The sequence below is a fragment of the Mycetomoellerius zeteki genome, unplaced genomic scaffold (assembly GCF_001594055.1).
Source record: "Mycetomoellerius zeteki isolate Tzet28-1 unplaced genomic scaffold, Tzet1.0 scaffold28, whole genome shotgun sequence".
NCBI classification, from domain to species: domain Eukaryota; kingdom Metazoa; phylum Arthropoda; class Insecta; order Hymenoptera; family Formicidae; genus Mycetomoellerius; species Mycetomoellerius zeteki.
This window is the reverse complement of record NW_017257260.1, coordinates 75,390-94,051: the sequence shown is the minus strand read 5'-3', so window position 1 is coordinate 94,051 and position 18,662 is coordinate 75,390. Positions and strand designations below refer to the sequence as shown.

General features: G+C 31.6%; 2 protein-coding genes and 2 long non-coding RNA genes across 9 annotated transcripts in view; 2 read left to right on the top strand and 2 right to left on the bottom strand.

Moving 5' to 3' along the window:
• Nucleotides 1-9,092, top strand: part of snsl (snustorr snarlik) — a 9,884-nt gene extending 792 nt beyond the window's left edge. The window contains exons 2-6 of one of the 4 annotated variants that reach the window (XM_018450408.1): nucleotides 3,358-3,428; nucleotides 4,793-4,873; nucleotides 4,961-5,091; nucleotides 5,163-5,321; nucleotides 8,863-9,092. In XM_018450408.1, coding sequence (XP_018305910.1) covers nucleotides 3,358-3,428; nucleotides 4,793-4,873; nucleotides 4,961-5,091; nucleotides 5,163-5,321; nucleotides 8,863-8,910 — 490 coding nt within the window. In that variant the 3' untranslated portion in view covers nucleotides 8,911-9,092. Of the gene's footprint in view, nucleotides 1-3,294; nucleotides 3,429-4,792; nucleotides 4,874-4,960; nucleotides 5,092-5,162; nucleotides 5,365-5,494; nucleotides 5,685-8,860 lie in introns of those variants that run through there. The other 3 variants (XM_018450409.1, XM_018450406.1, XM_018450410.1) reach the window with 3 other exon arrangements.
• The window catches only part of LOC108724184 (uncharacterized), a 17,898-nt gene continuing 7,099 nt past the window's right edge, over nucleotides 7,864-18,662 (bottom strand). The window contains exons 2-3 of the long non-coding RNA XR_001936680.1: nucleotides 14,194-14,195; nucleotides 7,864-7,876 (exon numbers count right to left, since the gene is read on the bottom strand). This is a non-coding gene — a long non-coding RNA (uncharacterized lncRNA). The remainder of the gene's footprint in view (nucleotides 7,877-14,193; nucleotides 14,196-18,662) is intronic.
• On the top strand, nucleotides 12,308-14,189 carry Arpc4 (Actin-related protein 2/3 complex, subunit 4). Of its 2 annotated transcripts, none has more exons than XM_018450411.1 (4): nucleotides 12,308-12,660; nucleotides 13,278-13,604; nucleotides 13,677-13,847; nucleotides 13,952-14,189. In XM_018450411.1, the coding sequence occupies exons 1-4, from the start codon at nucleotides 12,658-12,660 to the stop codon at nucleotides 14,063-14,065; spliced, it is 615 nt and encodes a 204-aa protein (XP_018305913.1). In that variant the 5' UTR covers nucleotides 12,308-12,657; the 3' UTR covers nucleotides 14,066-14,189. The 2 variants fall into 2 exon arrangements, with proteins under 2 accessions (XP_018305913.1, XP_018305914.1); XM_018450412.1 differs by having other exon boundaries at nucleotides 12,321-12,660; nucleotides 13,922-14,040.
• On the bottom strand, nucleotides 16,119-18,639 carry LOC108724185 (uncharacterized). Of its 2 annotated transcripts, XR_001936682.1 has the most exons (4): nucleotides 18,554-18,639; nucleotides 17,128-17,349; nucleotides 16,362-16,471; nucleotides 16,119-16,202 (listed from the first exon to the last, which is right to left on the bottom strand). It is a non-coding gene; the product is annotated as an uncharacterized lncRNA (long non-coding RNA). The 2 variants fall into 2 exon arrangements; XR_001936681.1 differs by lacking the exon at nucleotides 18,554-18,639 and having other exon boundaries at nucleotides 17,128-17,636.

The window sequence follows — 18,662 nt, the reverse complement described above, 5'->3', positions numbered from 1 at the left end:
TACAGGGTGTTTCCAAATTAAATGGCAAAACTTCGGGAGCGTGTAGAGGAGTAAAAAACTAAGAAAAAAAGTCCTATAGACATATGCTCCTTTTTGCTTTGTTTCGCAGGAAATCACGAAAAAAGAAAAAAATATATTTAATTTATTATTTTAATTATTTTATTTATAAACTTTTTAATGAAGATTTTGTTCGAAATGTGCACCTCTTGCAGCAATACAAGCATTGCATCTGTCAAACACGGCTCTTGTAGCAGCCAGGCACTGTTCTTGCGATATTCTGTTCGCTGCAGCTACGATACGATTTCTCAAATGTTGCTCTGATTGAATAGGCGAAGAATAAACTTCTTGCTTCAGAGTACCCCATGCATAGAAATCTAATGGCGTTAAGTCGGGCGAACGAGTTGCCCAATGTACTGCTCCTCCACGTCCAATCCATCGTTGTGGGAATTTTCTATCTAACCAGGTTCTAGCGACTCTGCTGTAATGAGCAGGGCATCCATCTAATTGAAACCACATTTCAGTACGTTGTTGTAATGGGATGTTTTCTAAATAGTCAGAAAATTCATTCTCCAAGAAATTTAGAAAACGGTCCCCATTTAATCTTGCAGGTAAAAAAAACATTTTTTTTCGATTTCTCTGAAACGGAGCAAAAACGAGCATATGTCTATAGGACTTTTTTTCTTAGTTTTTTACTCCTCTACACGCTCCCGAAGTTTTGCGATTTAATTTGGAAACACCCTGTATATATATACACACGAGTACATATATCTGTCTTTTTGCAGTTTTTTTTCATATTTTTTCACATATAATTATGCGTAAATTGGTAGCTTTGTGTTTTTGAGACATATATGTATACTCAACAGTAAAATTAAAACATTACCTATTTTATCCCCCCCCCCCCAAAATAGGCAAATTTTAAGACAGTATAACTTCGTCAAAAATCATCGCATCGAGATGTTTAAAAATGTATTTTACAGCTTGAAATTTCTACTTTCGCGAATGGTAATTGAGATTTCGATTTGGCTGATATTTTATGGAGCTATACGGATACAAATAGAAATCGGTCAAATCTGAAAATTTTGAACGAAGTTTATAAAGTTCCATGGTCTGAATTAAAAATAGTAAACAAATTCTGTTTACCCGCAAACTATCTGGTATCGATAAATATCAACAATAGAGGACTCAACTCGGATGAGCTTGACCTTGACATATGTTATCAAGGTCATGATCCTGTGTGACCTTCAAATGATTTTAGTTGGTGCTCGTCCTTCGTTAAAAAGTTATTAATAAAAAATGGTTCTATTATATAACACGAGAATTCTTTGTTTTATAAAATAGATTTTCTGCTTTAAAAACAAAAAAATCTCTGCTTTAAAATAGATTTCCTGCTTTAAAAACAAAAATCTCTGCTTTAAAATAAATTTCCTGTTTTAAAAACAAAAAATCTCTGCTTCAAAATAGATTTCCTGCTTTAAAAACAAAAAAATCTCTACTTTAAAATAGATTTCCCGCTTTAAAAACAAAAGTGCACAAGTTGCACATGTGTTCCAACGTTATGCAACTGTTCAATTACCCCGGATCTACAATAGGATTTTAAGCCTTAAGCCATAAGATATGGATGAATCAATTATTCCTCTCGGATTCGACTGTAATTGGTCAATTTCTTATGGCTTAAGTCTTAAAACACCTATTGTAGATCCGGACTTATGGAAATCGTGTGCCCCTTATGCAGAGGGAAGAGTTGATTTGCGTGGAAAAGATTCCCAAACAGAGGAAGGGGCGGATGAGAGTCGAAGGTAAGAGTCGCGCGCCCCTTTTCAGGGGAGAGCGGGGATGAGAATACTAATGAGGGAGGTTGAGTACTAATGTTGACATTATTTTTCACATTTGATAAACGTATAGACGCATTTTTTGAAATCATGAGTAAGTTATATTCAATAAATTAATTTTTGACGTATTAATATCTTATTTTTGAATATCTTATATACATTTAACGTTTATGTTATATATGTATAATTGTGGGGTAGACCTCGCTTTTGTTTGGAACTTTTTTGGTAATAACTTTTAAATGAAGGACGAGCACCAACTGAAGAAAAACCATCTGAAGATCACTCAGGATCATGACCTTGACAATATATGTCAAGGTCAAGGTCATCCGAACTGGGTCCCTTATTGTCGATATTTACCAAAAATAAACGCTTAACTGAGAAAAAGTACTTCTGGTAATTTTTAACATGCCGAATTTTGCTGAGCAAAGAATTTGCATAAAATTTTTTGTCTTCGGAACGAAATTTCATTGTGGAAGTGTTTCGATGATGAATGTATGTCAAGAACAAGAACAATTTTTGAGGTATAAAATGTTCAAAGAAGGCACAGAACGCGTTGAAGATGAAGATCGCTCCAAAGGATCTTTCACTTCAACAGAATAAAACATTCAAAGAACTCAAGAATGTAGTGTTTAATGATCGATGATTGACAATTCAAAATATATTTGACCGTATTAGAATATGGTTCATGTTCCAAAAACGCAGAATATTTTTTTGTTTTGTTTATAATGTCGCGATATAATTTTAGTTTGGAAAATTTAAGTTTTTAACATCATTAATGAATAAATGACAAGCCATTTTTTACTTTTTATAGCATAAAATAATGCCCGGGAAAAAATATTTTAATTATATATAAAACATTTTTTCCCGGGTGTTTCCTGAGACTAATATTAAAAAGCACAAATTTATATTTCTTGAATTGAAATTATGTTGCAATACAATAATAATAATAATAATAATTCGACGAATTAAAATTATGTCGACGTAAAAATTGTTTTCATTTTAATTTAGACACGATTTCAATATCAAATTGATTGTGTTGGAGATATAATAAAAATTTGGAATTATTATTATGTCGGGATATTATTTTAATTCGTAGAATTATTATTATGACTTGACATTAGTTCTGGCTCAGTAAATTCTGCTTAACTGTCAGAGTATAATATTAGCCTATAAAAGTGCCATTTAAATATTGTTATTCAAAAAGAAATACATATATTTATTTTTCTAATTATAATAAAATAAAAAATTATTTTATAAAAAAGTATTTTTTTTATTTTAGTCTGTTCTTATTTATTACATTTTTCTCAGTTTAAGATTAACATTATTTACGAATGTAATAAAATTTGTATAAGCAGTATGAAAAAATTAAAATAAAATTTACAGTACAATAGTTCAATAGTACCTTAGATAATTAAAAAATAATACCTAATTGCCCTAAAAATTAATCTTTATTTGTCATATTTAGTTATATATAGAACAGCTATTGAAATTAAACGCACTTGAATATGAATAATCGGTGTGCACGCAGAGATTTCTTCTTTAAAATGATCGTGAAGACCCTGGTTTCACAGTTGCTGCTTTTGTTAGTCTTCTACGACCGTAAGTATATCATTTGTTTCGTATGCAATATTCCTAAATAGCACGTATGCAATATTCCTAAATAGCACTATTGAGAAAAAAAGTTGGTATTGAATCTTTCCTTGTTTAACATACTTTATGTTTCTCTTTCTATAGAAAGAAAACCTAAGATACACATTATAAAGTATGTTAAACAAGGAAAAATTCAGTATCAATTTCACAACGCGAAACAGGCCGATATTCATAGTCGATTCTTGTATTTAAAACTGTCTTAAGTACAGTCTTAAGATGTCATAAGTCAATCCGAGAACTGTATTAGCATCTTAACCCTTTCAGTCACGAAATTTAGGGGATGTAGCAATCATTATAGGAAGGTGGTTTCTTAGGTTTTCGAGGCCGCTGAATCTGGGGTCGAATTACAAAAAAAATCAAATCCAAGATGGTGGACCATAGACGGCGATTCAGTAAATTGACAATTTTTCGTTTGATGATTAACGATGATTGACGATTTTCTGATGCAAGTAATTTAATGGCCAATTCAAACTCATTGTTCTCAAATATATTAACAATAATAATTTATAGTGTTAAAAATGACTGATTCAATGCAATAGCAATTGACCAATTGCAAAAATAATCACTTTTTTGTAGTTTTGGCCGCCATATTGGATCCGCCATTTTGAATTTTAAAAAATCTGATGGCGAATTTGAATTCAGCGATCTCAAAAAGATTGGAAACAATGATTTGCAATGCATGTTTATTGTCAAAATCTGCCACAAATGAATTAAATTTGGAAAAATGCATTTTTTTGTATAAATTTGTTTATACTCATACAGCACCGATTGTTGCAGAAAATTTTTAGAAATGTTTCAATCTTTCACATCTCATGTGCAACAATTCTGAAAGTATCCTGCAATATGTCATATGAAATGTTTCAACAGAAATGTTTCTAAAATCTATTATATACAATAAATTGAAAAACATATTTAAACAGAACAAAATCATCATGATGTTAAAATGGCTCTAAAATGTTTCCTAAAAGTCATTTTTTGATCAATCAAGATTCTTAATGTCATTTAATGTCATTTTGATGTTATCGTAAGATCCTTAATGTCGTTCAATGTCATTTTGATGTTATCGTAAGTTGTTCTACTTTAATTGCGAAAAATTTTTGTATATGAATGACTTGCTCTGCTTTAACTTCGAAAAGCTTTTGTATATGAATAATGATATTGTGTGGAAACTACAGGTGTAAGTGAGTTTCTATTTTTCTACTGATTATGTATATGTGCTTATACATATAATGTGATTAATTAATCAAAATAGTTGGCGATATAATTCATTTATATCTGACGATTAAAAATTGATATAAAAATAAAATTCACAGATGTAACAAGCCTAATTATACCAGAAGAGCTTCCGACGATTCTAAGTTTAATATATTCCAATATATCACCTATCAAAAAAGTTAAGTATATCATAAGTTAATAATATAACTTTACCTTGTTACATAATCCTTGTTAACTTATATCAATGTTTATTATGAAATCTACAGGAACCGATTCCAGATTCGGCGTGGGTTTTCGATTAGGTGAACACGCGGATTTTCAAATTCTTATTGAACTAGGACCTCAGACCGACACAGATCCGATAGGTACATCCAACGATGCCAAAAGGCGACGAGATGTAAGAATTTGCATAATTTGTACACTAAACCATTACACATTTAATAAAAAAAAATTTTTTTTTATAAATAGGCGACGATAAATGCTGCGATGAAAGGAGAGCTAGGACCATTGGCACAAGCACTGGCTAAATATGAAATAAACCGTAAAATCCAAAAAGAAATGGATGAACTCAAAATAATAGAGGAGAAACTTAAAAAGATTAAAACGGAGAATACAAAGGCTCAAGATGTAAGTATGAAATTTATACAAAATGAGCCAAAGAAAATTTAAAGGCTTAGAAACTTTTTTCAATTAATTTTCATTACATCAAAATATAGAACATAATGTGCCATTTACATATCATCTTATCAAATTCATCAATACTAATCGCGTCGGTTGGCGAATGGCGAATTGTGTTGTAGATTGTGACTGATGGGCAGACACTATTGTATAATCTCATTAATGTCATTTAATAAACATGAAGCATTGAGTGACGAACAACGTACATGTTTGTTATAAAGTTACTGCACCATATGGCTGTTCGTAGAGCGTTTCGTTACATATTACTTTCATCTCTGTCACGATTTTGTACCAATAGGCTGTTTCAGAAGCTTCCCAGAGAGCATAAACTCGTCTAAAAGATGACTAAATTGTTATAAAAATATCTTTTAGTGAAAGAATATAGTCAACAAAAAGATGACTAAAAGATGACAGATCGCATTGCGACATATAATGTTTAATAACATCGAATTCCTAAATTAATTTTTACATAAAACGAAATGAAATTGTATGACTAACAATATACATTCTATTTCTGAGTCCTGTAATGTTTGCCGTGTCCTATATATGCAAGAGCCACTATCTTTCATTCTCCCCTTTGGGGAACTCGATTTCAAAAAAATATATTATTAGTGTTCATTAGAGAACACGAGTAAAATTTCTCATAATACTGCGCACCTTTTATTCTATCTTGTATAATTTTCAAACACAAGAAACTGAACTCCACCATGTCCGTCTGGTGATCCCACGTACTGCTCGCGAGTGAGTGATAAAAAGTTCCAAAATAACGGAAAGATATCTTTTTCATGTTGTCTTTTCGGTAATGTCTTTAAAAGATATCTTTACGAAAAGATATCTTTCAGTTGATATCTTTTTGCTTTGCGAAAATGACAACCATAGAAAGATAACGAAAAGATGTCTTTTTTAGAGTTATCTTTTCAACAAAAGATGTCTTATAGACATCTTTTCGTCTTGCTTAAAAGACAATCTAAAAACGATGTCTTTTCGTCATCTTTCAGACATTTTTTTCGCTTTTTCAAAAAGGCAACTTAAGAAAGATCTCTTTTCGTTATCTTTTAGTATTTTGTGCTATCTGGATTGTATGTTTACATTATAAGGTTTTAATAAATTGTTTATTATTGTTTATACACGCTGTCTGAAAAATGCGTTATGTTTCTACATATCGGTTATTACGGACAATATTACTAAGGCTTCGGTGATTTTAGGACGCTCACACGGAATGCTAGAGATCCATGTTCGAGCCGAGATAATATTTTTCGCAATAAAATTTACAGATTTTCAGCACATTAACATATCACTAATAGGATCCCTGTTGAAAATTTTTGTACCAGATCTTAAAAGAGTTGTATGTGATCAATCAAGATTATTAAATGAACATACATGATCATATAAGAATCTTATATAATTTATACATGAATCTCACCAGTAATCTTTAATGACCTTAGGAATCTGGAATGAATCGTACACGACGATTTCTATCACAATGAAAAGATCTTGCCTTAACCTTATAAGAAACTCTTAAAAAATAATTTCTTTACAGGATCATCTAAGAATATGGTATTAATTATGTATAATTCCTAAGTGTTACATGAAAGATCATGTGTCAGTTTTAAAAAGCATATAGTTACGAAATAATTCATCTTTCAAGTTGGGATCTGGCATGATTCGTACACGACGATTTATATCGCAATGAAAAGATTTTAATTGCTTTAGCCTAATAAGATACTCTTAAGGAATATTTTCTTTATATGATCGCTCCAAAGTAATAAAGTTATCGATCATCCCAGTAAACGAATTGGAATTATTGAATGAACAGAAAGTGGATTGAATATATGAAATGAAAAAGAATGAAGAAAAATTAAAAAATTTGTTAGAATATTGAAGATTACTGAATAAAAGGTCGAAACGTACATTATCATTGTAAACGTATATTATCACTGTCTTAATGAATTGATAAATTGTAATTTCGCTATAATAACTAGCGTAGACTTTCTATGCACCTCTTTCCTAAATTAAGTTTGATTTAGTTGAAAAGCCGTTATTCAATTTGTGTAAAAAGAATTAATTTTTAACCAAAATGAATTCTTTTAAATTCCATTCAACTTCTTGCCTGTTCCATTCCATTTTATTTACTAGAATATGAGCAATAAATCACACCAAATTCCAATAATATTCTTGTAATATTTTCATAATGACACTCCAATTATATTCTTGCAAGATTCACGTTACATGAGCGCAAGATTCACGTAATCTGCGCGCAAGATTCATGTAACATATGCGTGTAAGATTCATGCAACAAGGATGTAAGATTCATGCAAGATTCTTGATTTATTCACAGGTATCGTATGCGATATATTCTTATACGATTTTGTATACGATCCTGTCCGAAATTTGTATGTGAAAATTTTCTTGGAAGATCTCACAAGAATTTTTCTTGTAAGAATTTGCAGCAGGGATTGAGCATCAAATTATTAAATTGCTTATCAATTTAATTTATGATATTACTACAGTAGTTTAGTTGTGTTTTTAAGTCCGGAAAATTAATTTGGTGCGCAGCTCAAATGACTACATATGTGTAAGTATGACTGCTTTCCTTTTAGGTGATACAGTCGACACACTTGACACAAATCGACGCACGTCACTTTCCATTTACAATTTTGTTCAAACTTAATCGACACACTTTGTCTCTGTTAGGGAGGAAAGTCAGAGTATGTCAAGTGCGATTTTGACGAATTTAACAATATCAGAATACGTAAACCAGTTTCTATCATTTTGTTCTGTTTTTTTGATTATCTTTGATTAAAATCTTTTAAAAGGTTAGAGATATTATATATAAAAGTTCGCACGCACACTACACATATCGCGTTCCATTTAAATGTGGCAAACTGTGTTCGAGTGTATTAAACTGTGTCGATTTGTGTCTTCTAAAAGGAAAGCAGCCAACATTATAGTCTTGTAGAAATTATTTAAACATCTAAGATCCAGCTTTAATCGTTATAGGCACAATTAAACATTTTTTCTCTTTTGTCTTCTTTCAGTTAGCCTTTTAATTTTAAAAAACATTTTAGAAAAGTAAATGTTTAGATAATATTTTACACTACAAAAAAAATCGACACTTTCGCGAAAAATCATCGTATCAATTTTTTTCAAATAGCATTTTTTAAGCCTATTTTAAAATAATTAAAATTTTGTCCGATGATGTTTCATCAAACCAGTTCAAATAATAAAAACATTACAAAAAATATTAATTTTTAATTTAACATAATTTAGGGACAAAATGTTATAGAAAAAGAATCAAACGCAGATTTAAAGTTCTCTTTTTGCACCTCAAAATGCATGATCGAAAACTTTTTACGATTTTTTTTCATTAATATACTTAACTTTTTGTTAAATGCAACAAAAGTATTAGTTTCAAAATATTTATGGACGCTATTGTATATGTAATATAAAGTAATTGAAAATTTATTAAAAAAGGTTATGTGTTTAACAGAAATTTAAAAAAGAAGAAGCTCCACGCGTGGTGATGTATAGTCGATGAAGAAACTGCAGCAACATATATTGTAGCGGACGAAGCAGAGTTATTGTATGCCTTTTAAGTGCATAATAGAGTATTCAACTTGTTGTTACGCAAATATTCTTAAATATATCAACCACAAAATTCTTATAATTATCTATTTCTTTACAAAGTTATTCTACTGTTGTGGCAAAATTTATTCATGAATATAACAATACTCTAGAAGCAAAATCGGTTGATAATGAATCATGTGTATAATAATCAAATGTTGATCGACAACCTTGATATATAATGTTTTATTATTTTTAAGCCAAATTTCTTGTTTGTAATTCAAATTATAATTTTTATATTATTTTTAAACTAAGGTTTCTTGTTCGTAATTCGAATTATATTTTCTTTATTTAAAAGTTCATCTTCCTTTTTTGTATTTCAAAGTTTAATATCCATTTGATATATAATATAATTTTATGCATGTTAATGCGAACTAAACATCAAATGCAATTAAAATATATGCATAGTAGAGTTCTATTTTTTAATTATATTCCTCCCAGATAGCAAAGTGTGTCTCAGCAAAATCGCACAAATCTGTGATTGTTTATGATGCTGGCAACTTGACGTAGATTTGTCTTCAACGATTTCGAATATACCGACATTGTAGCAACATACAGATAACAATGCGTATATGTATTGCCAGCAGTTTAACAGCAAGATAGCTGCGTCAATGGCTGCGTTCTTGCTTTTGGTTCCTTATAGATCTAAACGTATAAACCAATCATATTGAAGAATTTTACAACAGTTGCAAAGTTGCTTTCTCTGCTGAACGCAGCCAATGTTATCTTGTATTGTCGGCAATATGACAGCATTTTATGATGCTACATATTATAGCAACATGATGGCAATAGTACGAATTTTGATGATGACGATTTTAATGTTGTCGGCAAATTGCTGGTAAGTTTCTACTCAATGTTATCATATCGTGAAGGCATCAAGTTGCCAACAAATGAGGACTCAGTTGTTGCAATTCTGGTAGCAACACATACTTAGCAATGCATACTTAGCAAGCAACATGCCAGCAACAAGACAGACACGTTGCTATCTGCGGGCCTTACATGCTTTGTTTAAAAAGTTTATTTTTTTATGCTTCTAAGTTTATTGTTCATGCATTGTACACGTATAAAAATATAAGATATATTTTTAAAAATAAAGATAAATATTTCTTTTACTTTTGCTTACTATTTATTATATCCTAGCTATAAACACGTGTTAAACCTATTGTATATAGTTAACTTGTTTTAAATGTATTAGGGGAAAGTGGGAGAACTATGCGCAGCGGGTAATTGTGCGCATCCTGGTTTGATACTTTTCCAATGGATGAAGACATCACTGTGGTGAAATTTTTATGCAGGAGATCGTCCTCTTAAGATATAACTACAAAAGATACGACGTAAATACGTTGCTAACCAGAGAAATACAGAAAAGTGAAATCACATCTTTTCTTGTTATTTTAGCATTCAGAAAATAAGGTGGTAAGTTCGTATTTTTAATTTGTTTGTTTAAAGTTGCATACGTTATTAAAGTATGTTATTATGTGCGTCTGTTATTTATTAAGTTTGGTTAAGAAATATTGAACTAATTGTATTTCATATCGAGTCAGGTCGAGGCGGGCAACTGTGCGCAAGCATTTTGAAGTGCGCACAATTACCCATCTTCCATACACTATATGACTAGCACTAATTTTTTTTCGTTTTTTCTTTGCATTATTATTTTATTTTGCCATTTTATTTTGCCAAAGTCTATACGTATTATTATTATATTAGTTTTGTATTTCTGCTTAATATATATAATATATATTTAAAATATATTTAATATATATTTATATTGCAATATAATAAATATATTTTCTGATTTCTTTGTCAACATTCCATAATTCATTCATTTCCTACGACTTTTGCTTTGCGCACAATTACCCAACCCATGCGCACAATTACCCGACGCGCAAGAAACTTTTTCGCTTTTCCGTTTTTTCCTTCTTGCTAAATACAATCTTATTGAATGAAAATCTGTTCAATGTGAGCTGGATACGTAATGGTAGAAGAATCCACATCTGTCACACAACTCGCGAAATACAAACAGACTTATTTTCCTTTATTTTTAACTGATTATAACAATACCTGCTACATATTACATATGTATACGTATTTCGACTTAAATATGCACAATATATCTGCTACATGTTATATATGTATTAAGTACGTATTTCGACTTGGATATTTCATATCCATTGCGTTAATTACGTATTTAATACATTATATTTGATATGAAGTGAAACGCAATATAAATGCAATATATAGATACGTATTTAATATATATTTGCAATGAAAGATGCTGTACAATTACAATTTGGACAACCAGGTAATTATTTAAAATACTCCCATCGCTTCAAATCTTAATAAAAATGTATTCATTATATGTACTCATTGTAAATGTACTCAATTTTCACATTTTTTGCAACTATTGCAGACTTTCTCGGCTTCGAATTCCTTGCTGCTTGTTCTTCGTCCGGTTTAACTTCAATGAGATGCGGCAAAATGTATTTTGTGCCGGAAATGTGTTATCTCATGTAACATTTTTAACCAATAGTAATGAATTGCTGCCACAGCGTGCGTATGAAAAATCAGCTTCAGGAGTAAGCTTATTGGCTATTGCATCACATTTTGCCGCATGGTAAGCGTTTCCGCGTCCATTGTGTAGGGCCATTGTGTAGTAGCGTATTTGATTTGTTGACTCCAAGAAGACTAGAACCAAGAAGACTAGAACTAAGGAGGATCAACTCGTGCCAATAGCGGTAGTGGGGGTGAGGCAAAAAGTGGCGACGGATAACTTCCCCCACTCTTGCGCTTCATTAGTCCTCTCTGTCGCTCTATATAGTTGTCGCTCTATCGTTCTATAATCGTCACTTTGTCGCTCTTATATCGGACTTTCACACAATGCGCAGTGCCGCTGCACATCGTGTGAATAGCCGCGGACGTTTTTTGACTCACCCCCACCACGCGAGTTGATCCTCCTTAGTTCTAGTCTTCTTGGTTGACTCGAACCGATTTTTGATGGTTTGTTCTTTTTAGCTGCATTTCCTTTTTGAAATTTTGCATATAGCGTTTTCGGCCCGATCGGGTTTGCACCAATCTGGAATTAATCTTTCCTATTGGTTGACGTTACACTCTCTACCAATAGGAGAGCACAAAACGCCATTAATCCAATCCAGATTGATGCAAACCCGGCCGGGTCGAAACGCCAAGTCCGGATCTACAATAGGTGTTTTAAGCTTTAAGTCGTAAGAAATTGACTAATTACAGTCGAATTCGAGGAGAATAATCGACTATGATTCGTCCATTTTTTATGGCTTAAGGCTTAAAACTCTATTGTAGATCCGGGGTAATAGGTTAACTCTTCTTTCGTAGCTAAAAAGAACAGACCATGGACTCGGAGTCGATCGAGTCAGCAAATCGAATAATACGCTAAAGAGATTGAAAGAGATTGCTGTGGTTTTGAGAAAGGTTGAACTACTAATTTGGAATTTTGCATAGATCAAGCTCGTTGAATTCGCCCACTCGTAAACCGGAATAGTGAGCCAAAGTGTGTTCGCCAATTTAATGTGTTATTTCCGTATGTTCTTCCAAGCCAGATAGAACAGTATAAAGTTTTCCAGGCTTCTGAAAGTCGATTAGTTAATGCGAATGTTATATTGTAACCTGTAAATTAATTTTCGCAAGTATGGTAAGTCACATTATTCCGTAACATCGAACTTGTTTGACTTGTAACGCTAAGTATAACGCTCTTTTAACTGTATTGATTATGGAAAATGTACTAAGATAAGTATCCGCTCTGATAACGATTTGTGTAGATTTCTAATTTCAAGTAAAAATGTTTTGGCCTTTTTAGCCAATGTCATCCCATATAAACTTCTATATATATATATATATATTTATGGATTTATATATATATATATATATAAAATCAGTAACTTTCTATTGAATTGTCTTAATTTCAGCAAACATATTTTAAGAATGATGTACTAAATTGGTACAATATGCATCAAAATGATTAATTAAATATTCATATCATATATATGGTTACGTGTATCTCTGAAATTAAGATAATTCAATAGACAGATACTAATTAGTATCCGTATCAAGTGCACGATGTAAACTAGGCTATTGGTTCTACAATGCGTCCAGTAGTTTGTTGTCGGTGAGTCTGAAGGGTAGTCAGTAAATCAGTAGAGTTGGCCAACAACAGCCAACTTCTAAAACTATCGACTCATTGTGAAACTGTTATATGACTCATTGTAATATTTGATATTTCATGATATTTATTTAATTTATTTTTTACAGTCGGGTACATTAAAGCCCTATTTGACAGCGGTCAGGCGTACACTTACTGCCGCTATGTGCCTGGAGAATTTCTCCTCTCAAATTGTAGAAAAACATAACAAGCCCGAAGTAGAAGTAAGGGCAAGCAAAGAACTGCTTTTAACACCCATCTTGATAAGTAGAAACGACAAAGAGAAAGTCTTGATCGAATCCAGTATAAATAGTATGAGAATAAGTATTGCCGTGAAACAAGCTGATGATCTAGAAAAGATTCTTTGTCATAATTTTACAAGATTCATGACAATGAGGGCTGAACATTTTATGATTCTCAGAAGAAAACCAGTAGAAGTGAATACCCATAAATCTATTTGTAAGCTTTTAAGCTTTAATGATTCATAATATTGTATCATTTATTTTTAGGGTTACGATATTAGTTTTTTAATTACTAATATTCATGTAGAACAAATGTACAAACACAAGATAGTAGATTTTGTTATTCATTTCATGGAAGAAATTGATAGAGAAATAAGTGAAATGAAATTATCAGTTAATGCTAGAGCACGTATTTGCGCAGAGGAATTCCTAAAAAGGGTAAGTATCCAAATGTACTGCACATCTATTCCCACTTTGTAAATGTTACCTTCAATATTGGGTTTCCTTTTCAGTTTTAATTCATTTATTATCGACTTTCCAAGGTATCCGTTGGAAAGAATTATGATAAAGGATATATATCGATAGTATTGTCCCCAATGGATCGTACAACTTTTAATAACTGGGACAAAATTGAAAGAGATCTTTTTAAAGTCTAGTGACGTGTCCTTGTCCACATGTCACTTGGATTATTCTATATTAAATGAATTGATATATAAATCATCAATGTTAATTTTCTTTAAATATTGTTATATGGAAATATACAAGCAATATTAAAAGTGAGAACAGCTATTTAATCTTTTGTCAGGATTGATTTTAGATATTTGTTTAGCAGAGCTTATATCATCAAACTAATTATTCGCATTTAATGAATTGTCAAAAAAATAAGGCGAGTTTTTTAATTCATCGATTGATCAATCGCATTGTGGGCAAATGTAAGTTTTTTCCGTAAAAAGCTGCATTTGCACATAATGCGATCGATCAGTCGATGAATTAAAAAACTCACCTATGTCATGATGCAAGTAGATAAGGGCTGCGTTCCGTTTTACGCACGATGCGCATGATGCATCATTTATCCTTGTTTAACATTCGGTGAATAACAAGGATAAAAGATGCATCATGCGCATCGTGCGTGAAACGGAACACAGCCACAGTATGCTCATAACTGAACAGCAACATTATTCTTTGGATCGCCTCTTTATATTCCCTCGAAATGCATGTGTAGAAAATAAAATAAAATTTGATTTAAAAAATATCTGTTTTACTTATCCATTATTTATAAAATTTGTATAAAAGTTATATGGAGAATACTTTATATTCAATAAAAAATGAAATTTTTCTCTTAAGAACACGATAAAAAGGACGAAAAACAAAAACTAAAATTGGTGGTGTCGGAAAATCTGCACACCTTCATATAAGCCATAAATTGAGTGAATTTATGGCTTATATGAAGGTGTGCAGATTTTCCGATTTTCGATTTACTTATATCATGATTTCCTCAGCACAATTCTTTTCCTACACGATTCTACATTCCATGTAAATACTAAATAAAAAACACTGGGTGCCTTAATTCCAACAAGCGACACAAATGACACGGTGTGACACAGGGAGCTTTCCAATAAGAGACAGGCTACGGTCCACTTGACGCTGCAAACGCTTCGAAGCATTCTTCGATTGGTCAATTCGTAAAATTTTTTGTTCTGATTGGTCCCTCAAACGCTTCGAAGCGTTTGTAGCGTCAAGTGGCCCGCAGCCAATAAAGCCCAAGACGCGAGCGAGGGAATAGCGATAGGAATAACATGATTTCAACCTATCAGAAATCGGATATATCGGAATAGACAGTTTCTGATAGATTGGCTGCATTCAGCGGACTCAACAGTTGAGTGAGCGTTCGCTGCTATTGACGTATTCTTCTAGATCTAAAATTATGATTGGATGATCTAAAAGAATACACCAATAACAGCGAGCGCTCACTCAACTGTTGAGTCCGCTGAATGAGCCCATTGAAATCGTGTTATTCCGCTATCGCTATTCCCTCGCATTGTGTCTTGGGCTTTAGTATCTAAAACGCATCCGCATGTGGACGTAGAGCATGAAAATGCGACCGCAGCGCATGTTTGTATCGCACTATTTCGTGGCTGTGACAGATTTCCTAATCTAAATGGTTCTCAACTTTGACGTTTAATATCTTGGTTCGCGAGGTAGAGCGATTTTTTTCTGCCAGATTCTTTCGTTTCGTGTAAAAACGCATCGATTGAGTATATTTTTATCAAAATTTGAGGTGGAATGGTGGTCTTCTTAACATTTACCTTTAACAAAATATATATGTATCATTTCATTGTCAAAGTTGATTATATTGTATCACTACATTGAGACATTTTGTGTAAAGCAGCTTTTGACACGCACTGATTCAGTGTAGTGCGAGTGATCGAATTCAGTAAGTTTTTCTGTCAGATTCTTTCATTTTGAGTGAAAACGCGTCGAATGAGTATATTTTTATTAAGATTTTAGGTGGAGATGGGTTATTTTAAATAATTACCATGTTTATAAATATTCGCGCATGAAAAATGTTTATTTTATTTTTTATCCAATATTTTTTTATATTTTAGCATATACAACATATATGAAACGTGCTATTAAACCTAAACTTTAAAGCTAAAATACCTAAACTATTACAACATAAATAAATAATGTATACATAATGATAATGCATAATAATACATTTATATAATACACAGCACCCGTCGAAACCGAGGGACGTCCATTTCCTTGCATACCAAGAATGCCGTGCCGAGCCTGTGGAAAGAACGAAAATTATGAAAATTTATGATGATACAGCATGAAACAGAGGTCTCGTTGAAAAATATCGTACATACTATTTACGTAAATATTCAGTTCACTCTCTACATATAATATAATTCTGTATAATTTCTTTTAGCAATATGTTGGCATTACCTCTAAGTTTATAGCGTGTCCATCGGTGGCTAATACAGTTAGTAGTTTGCAGTGCATCGAATTAACTATTGCCTGGCAATAAACAGGATGCTAGTTCAGCCCAAGCTACACTGTAAAAAATTTTGTGTAAAATTACAACTATTATAGTGGGTAATTTTGAGACCCACTATAATAGTTGTAAATGTCTATGTGTTTGTAAATTTGTAATATGCAAATAAAAATAATTTCTTGGTTTGTAACTAAACAGATTGTGGAAGTACAATTACAATGTGTATAGGAACGATAATATGACAATACATTTCGCACTATTATATATTATTATACATTTAACATTATACATTTAACAGCAATACGCAAAAAATTACTGTTATATTACGTAATATTACTAAAATTTGGATAATTACAGAAAATATTCAAAATATCCTGCTATTTACGTAATTTTTTATATAAAATAAGATACATTTACACAATAAAAGCAAATTTACATATAAAGAAATGTACTTTTCTTTGGATTTTACATAAGAAATATTTTAATTGTACTTGTACATCTTAATTGGCTCCATCATTGACTTGATTTCTTTATCTTGCTTTTGCTTAATACGAGCGAAATCTATACTTTTACTTTCAAATTTACATAATTTTTATGGAATTACATAATTTCTGTAAAAAAAATTGCATGATTTTTTTTATACAGGATTTTTATACAGGAGGATTTTTTACAGGACTAATCATGTAATTTTTACATCTATTATATGTGTAAATTTACCAAGTTTTTTTACAGTGTAGATGCACGCTCGTTGCTCAAAGATTTCCAATGAGGTCTAGAGATCTTGGAGGCCAAAATTTAACTGTATGATGTCTGAATGGTCCTCATATTGAACTCTGGTAATCCTAGCGGTATGGTTTGGATTGTTATCTTCCACGACGACAATCCTGAGGTGATCTTGTTCGTTATAGCATCTTCGTACTCTGGGCAGCATGATTCCATCTAGAATGTCCACATACTGCTCAGCGATGGTAAAATGTTGTTCTACTCGTATCTGGTATTGTCGATTCTCCAGACGCGATAACGACTGTCTTTGTCAATCAAGAAAGTTTTCTCATCGAATATTTTCCTACGTATATCATATTTCACCTAAGACAAAACACCAAAATATATCGAAAATTGAACTTAATAGGCAAAAATATTTTAGACGAAAGTTGTACGTGGTTTGAGGGGGGACATAAGATGGCAACATTATTTCGACCTTGGCATTGTTAAGGTCGGGGTGAATTCAGGGCACTTTGAATTTTTTAAATGGAACTCATATTTCATTGTATATTTTCGTAACTTACCTCTACAGTTTTCCAAAACACTGTAATAAAATTTTTTTTATTAAGTACTTTTCGAGTCAATATTTGAAGATTACAATATCATCAGTGTTAGTATTATTTAAGGTGTTTGACCAAAAAAAGCTAAAACTTCTTAAATGTTGTTTAGGATCATGATCTGGATAACATTTGTCATGTCAAGGTCATTAGAGATTGCTTCTCTTATTTTCATTTTTAAGATTTTTAGTGCAAAATGAAAATAGGAGGAACAAGATCCAATGACCTTAATCTCGCAAATGTCATCCAAATCATCTAAATCATAATTCTGAATAACATTTAAGAAGTTTTAACCATCAGTTAGACACCTTAGATGATATTAATGCCAGTGGTACTGTAACTTTCAAGCACTATATTTTGAAAAGTACTTAACGAAAAAATATTTTATTATAGTGTTTTGAAAAGCTCTTGTGGTAAGCTACAAGAATATGCAATGAAAAATGGGATGTTCCGTTTAAAAAATTCAAAATGCCCTTGCCCTCACCTCAACATCACCCAAGATCAAACTAATGATACCATCTTCCGTCCTCCCTCAAGCCATATAACTTTTGTCTGAAACATTTTTGCCTACCAGGTTCAGTTTTTCGATATATTTCAGTGCTTTTTCTTTGGTAAAATACCTTGTATATATTATAATAAGGTATATAATGTACTGTGAATTATAACTCATCGATATAATGTATAACTGGCAGAAATATGTACAATACATATTTGAAATAAAAAATTTCTATTAATTAAATTATTTTTTATATATAACAAAATAATATGACAAAAAGCTATGTATATAAGCAAAAATCACTGCTTGAAAAGATTTGCGTACTTACTAGCATAATACCAACATTTTGAGATACAAACTACTTGAACACGATGTGCTGTCACTGTATTTGTCAGGTGCGGAATGAACTGGATATCATAGTGGATAGCATGCTGTTG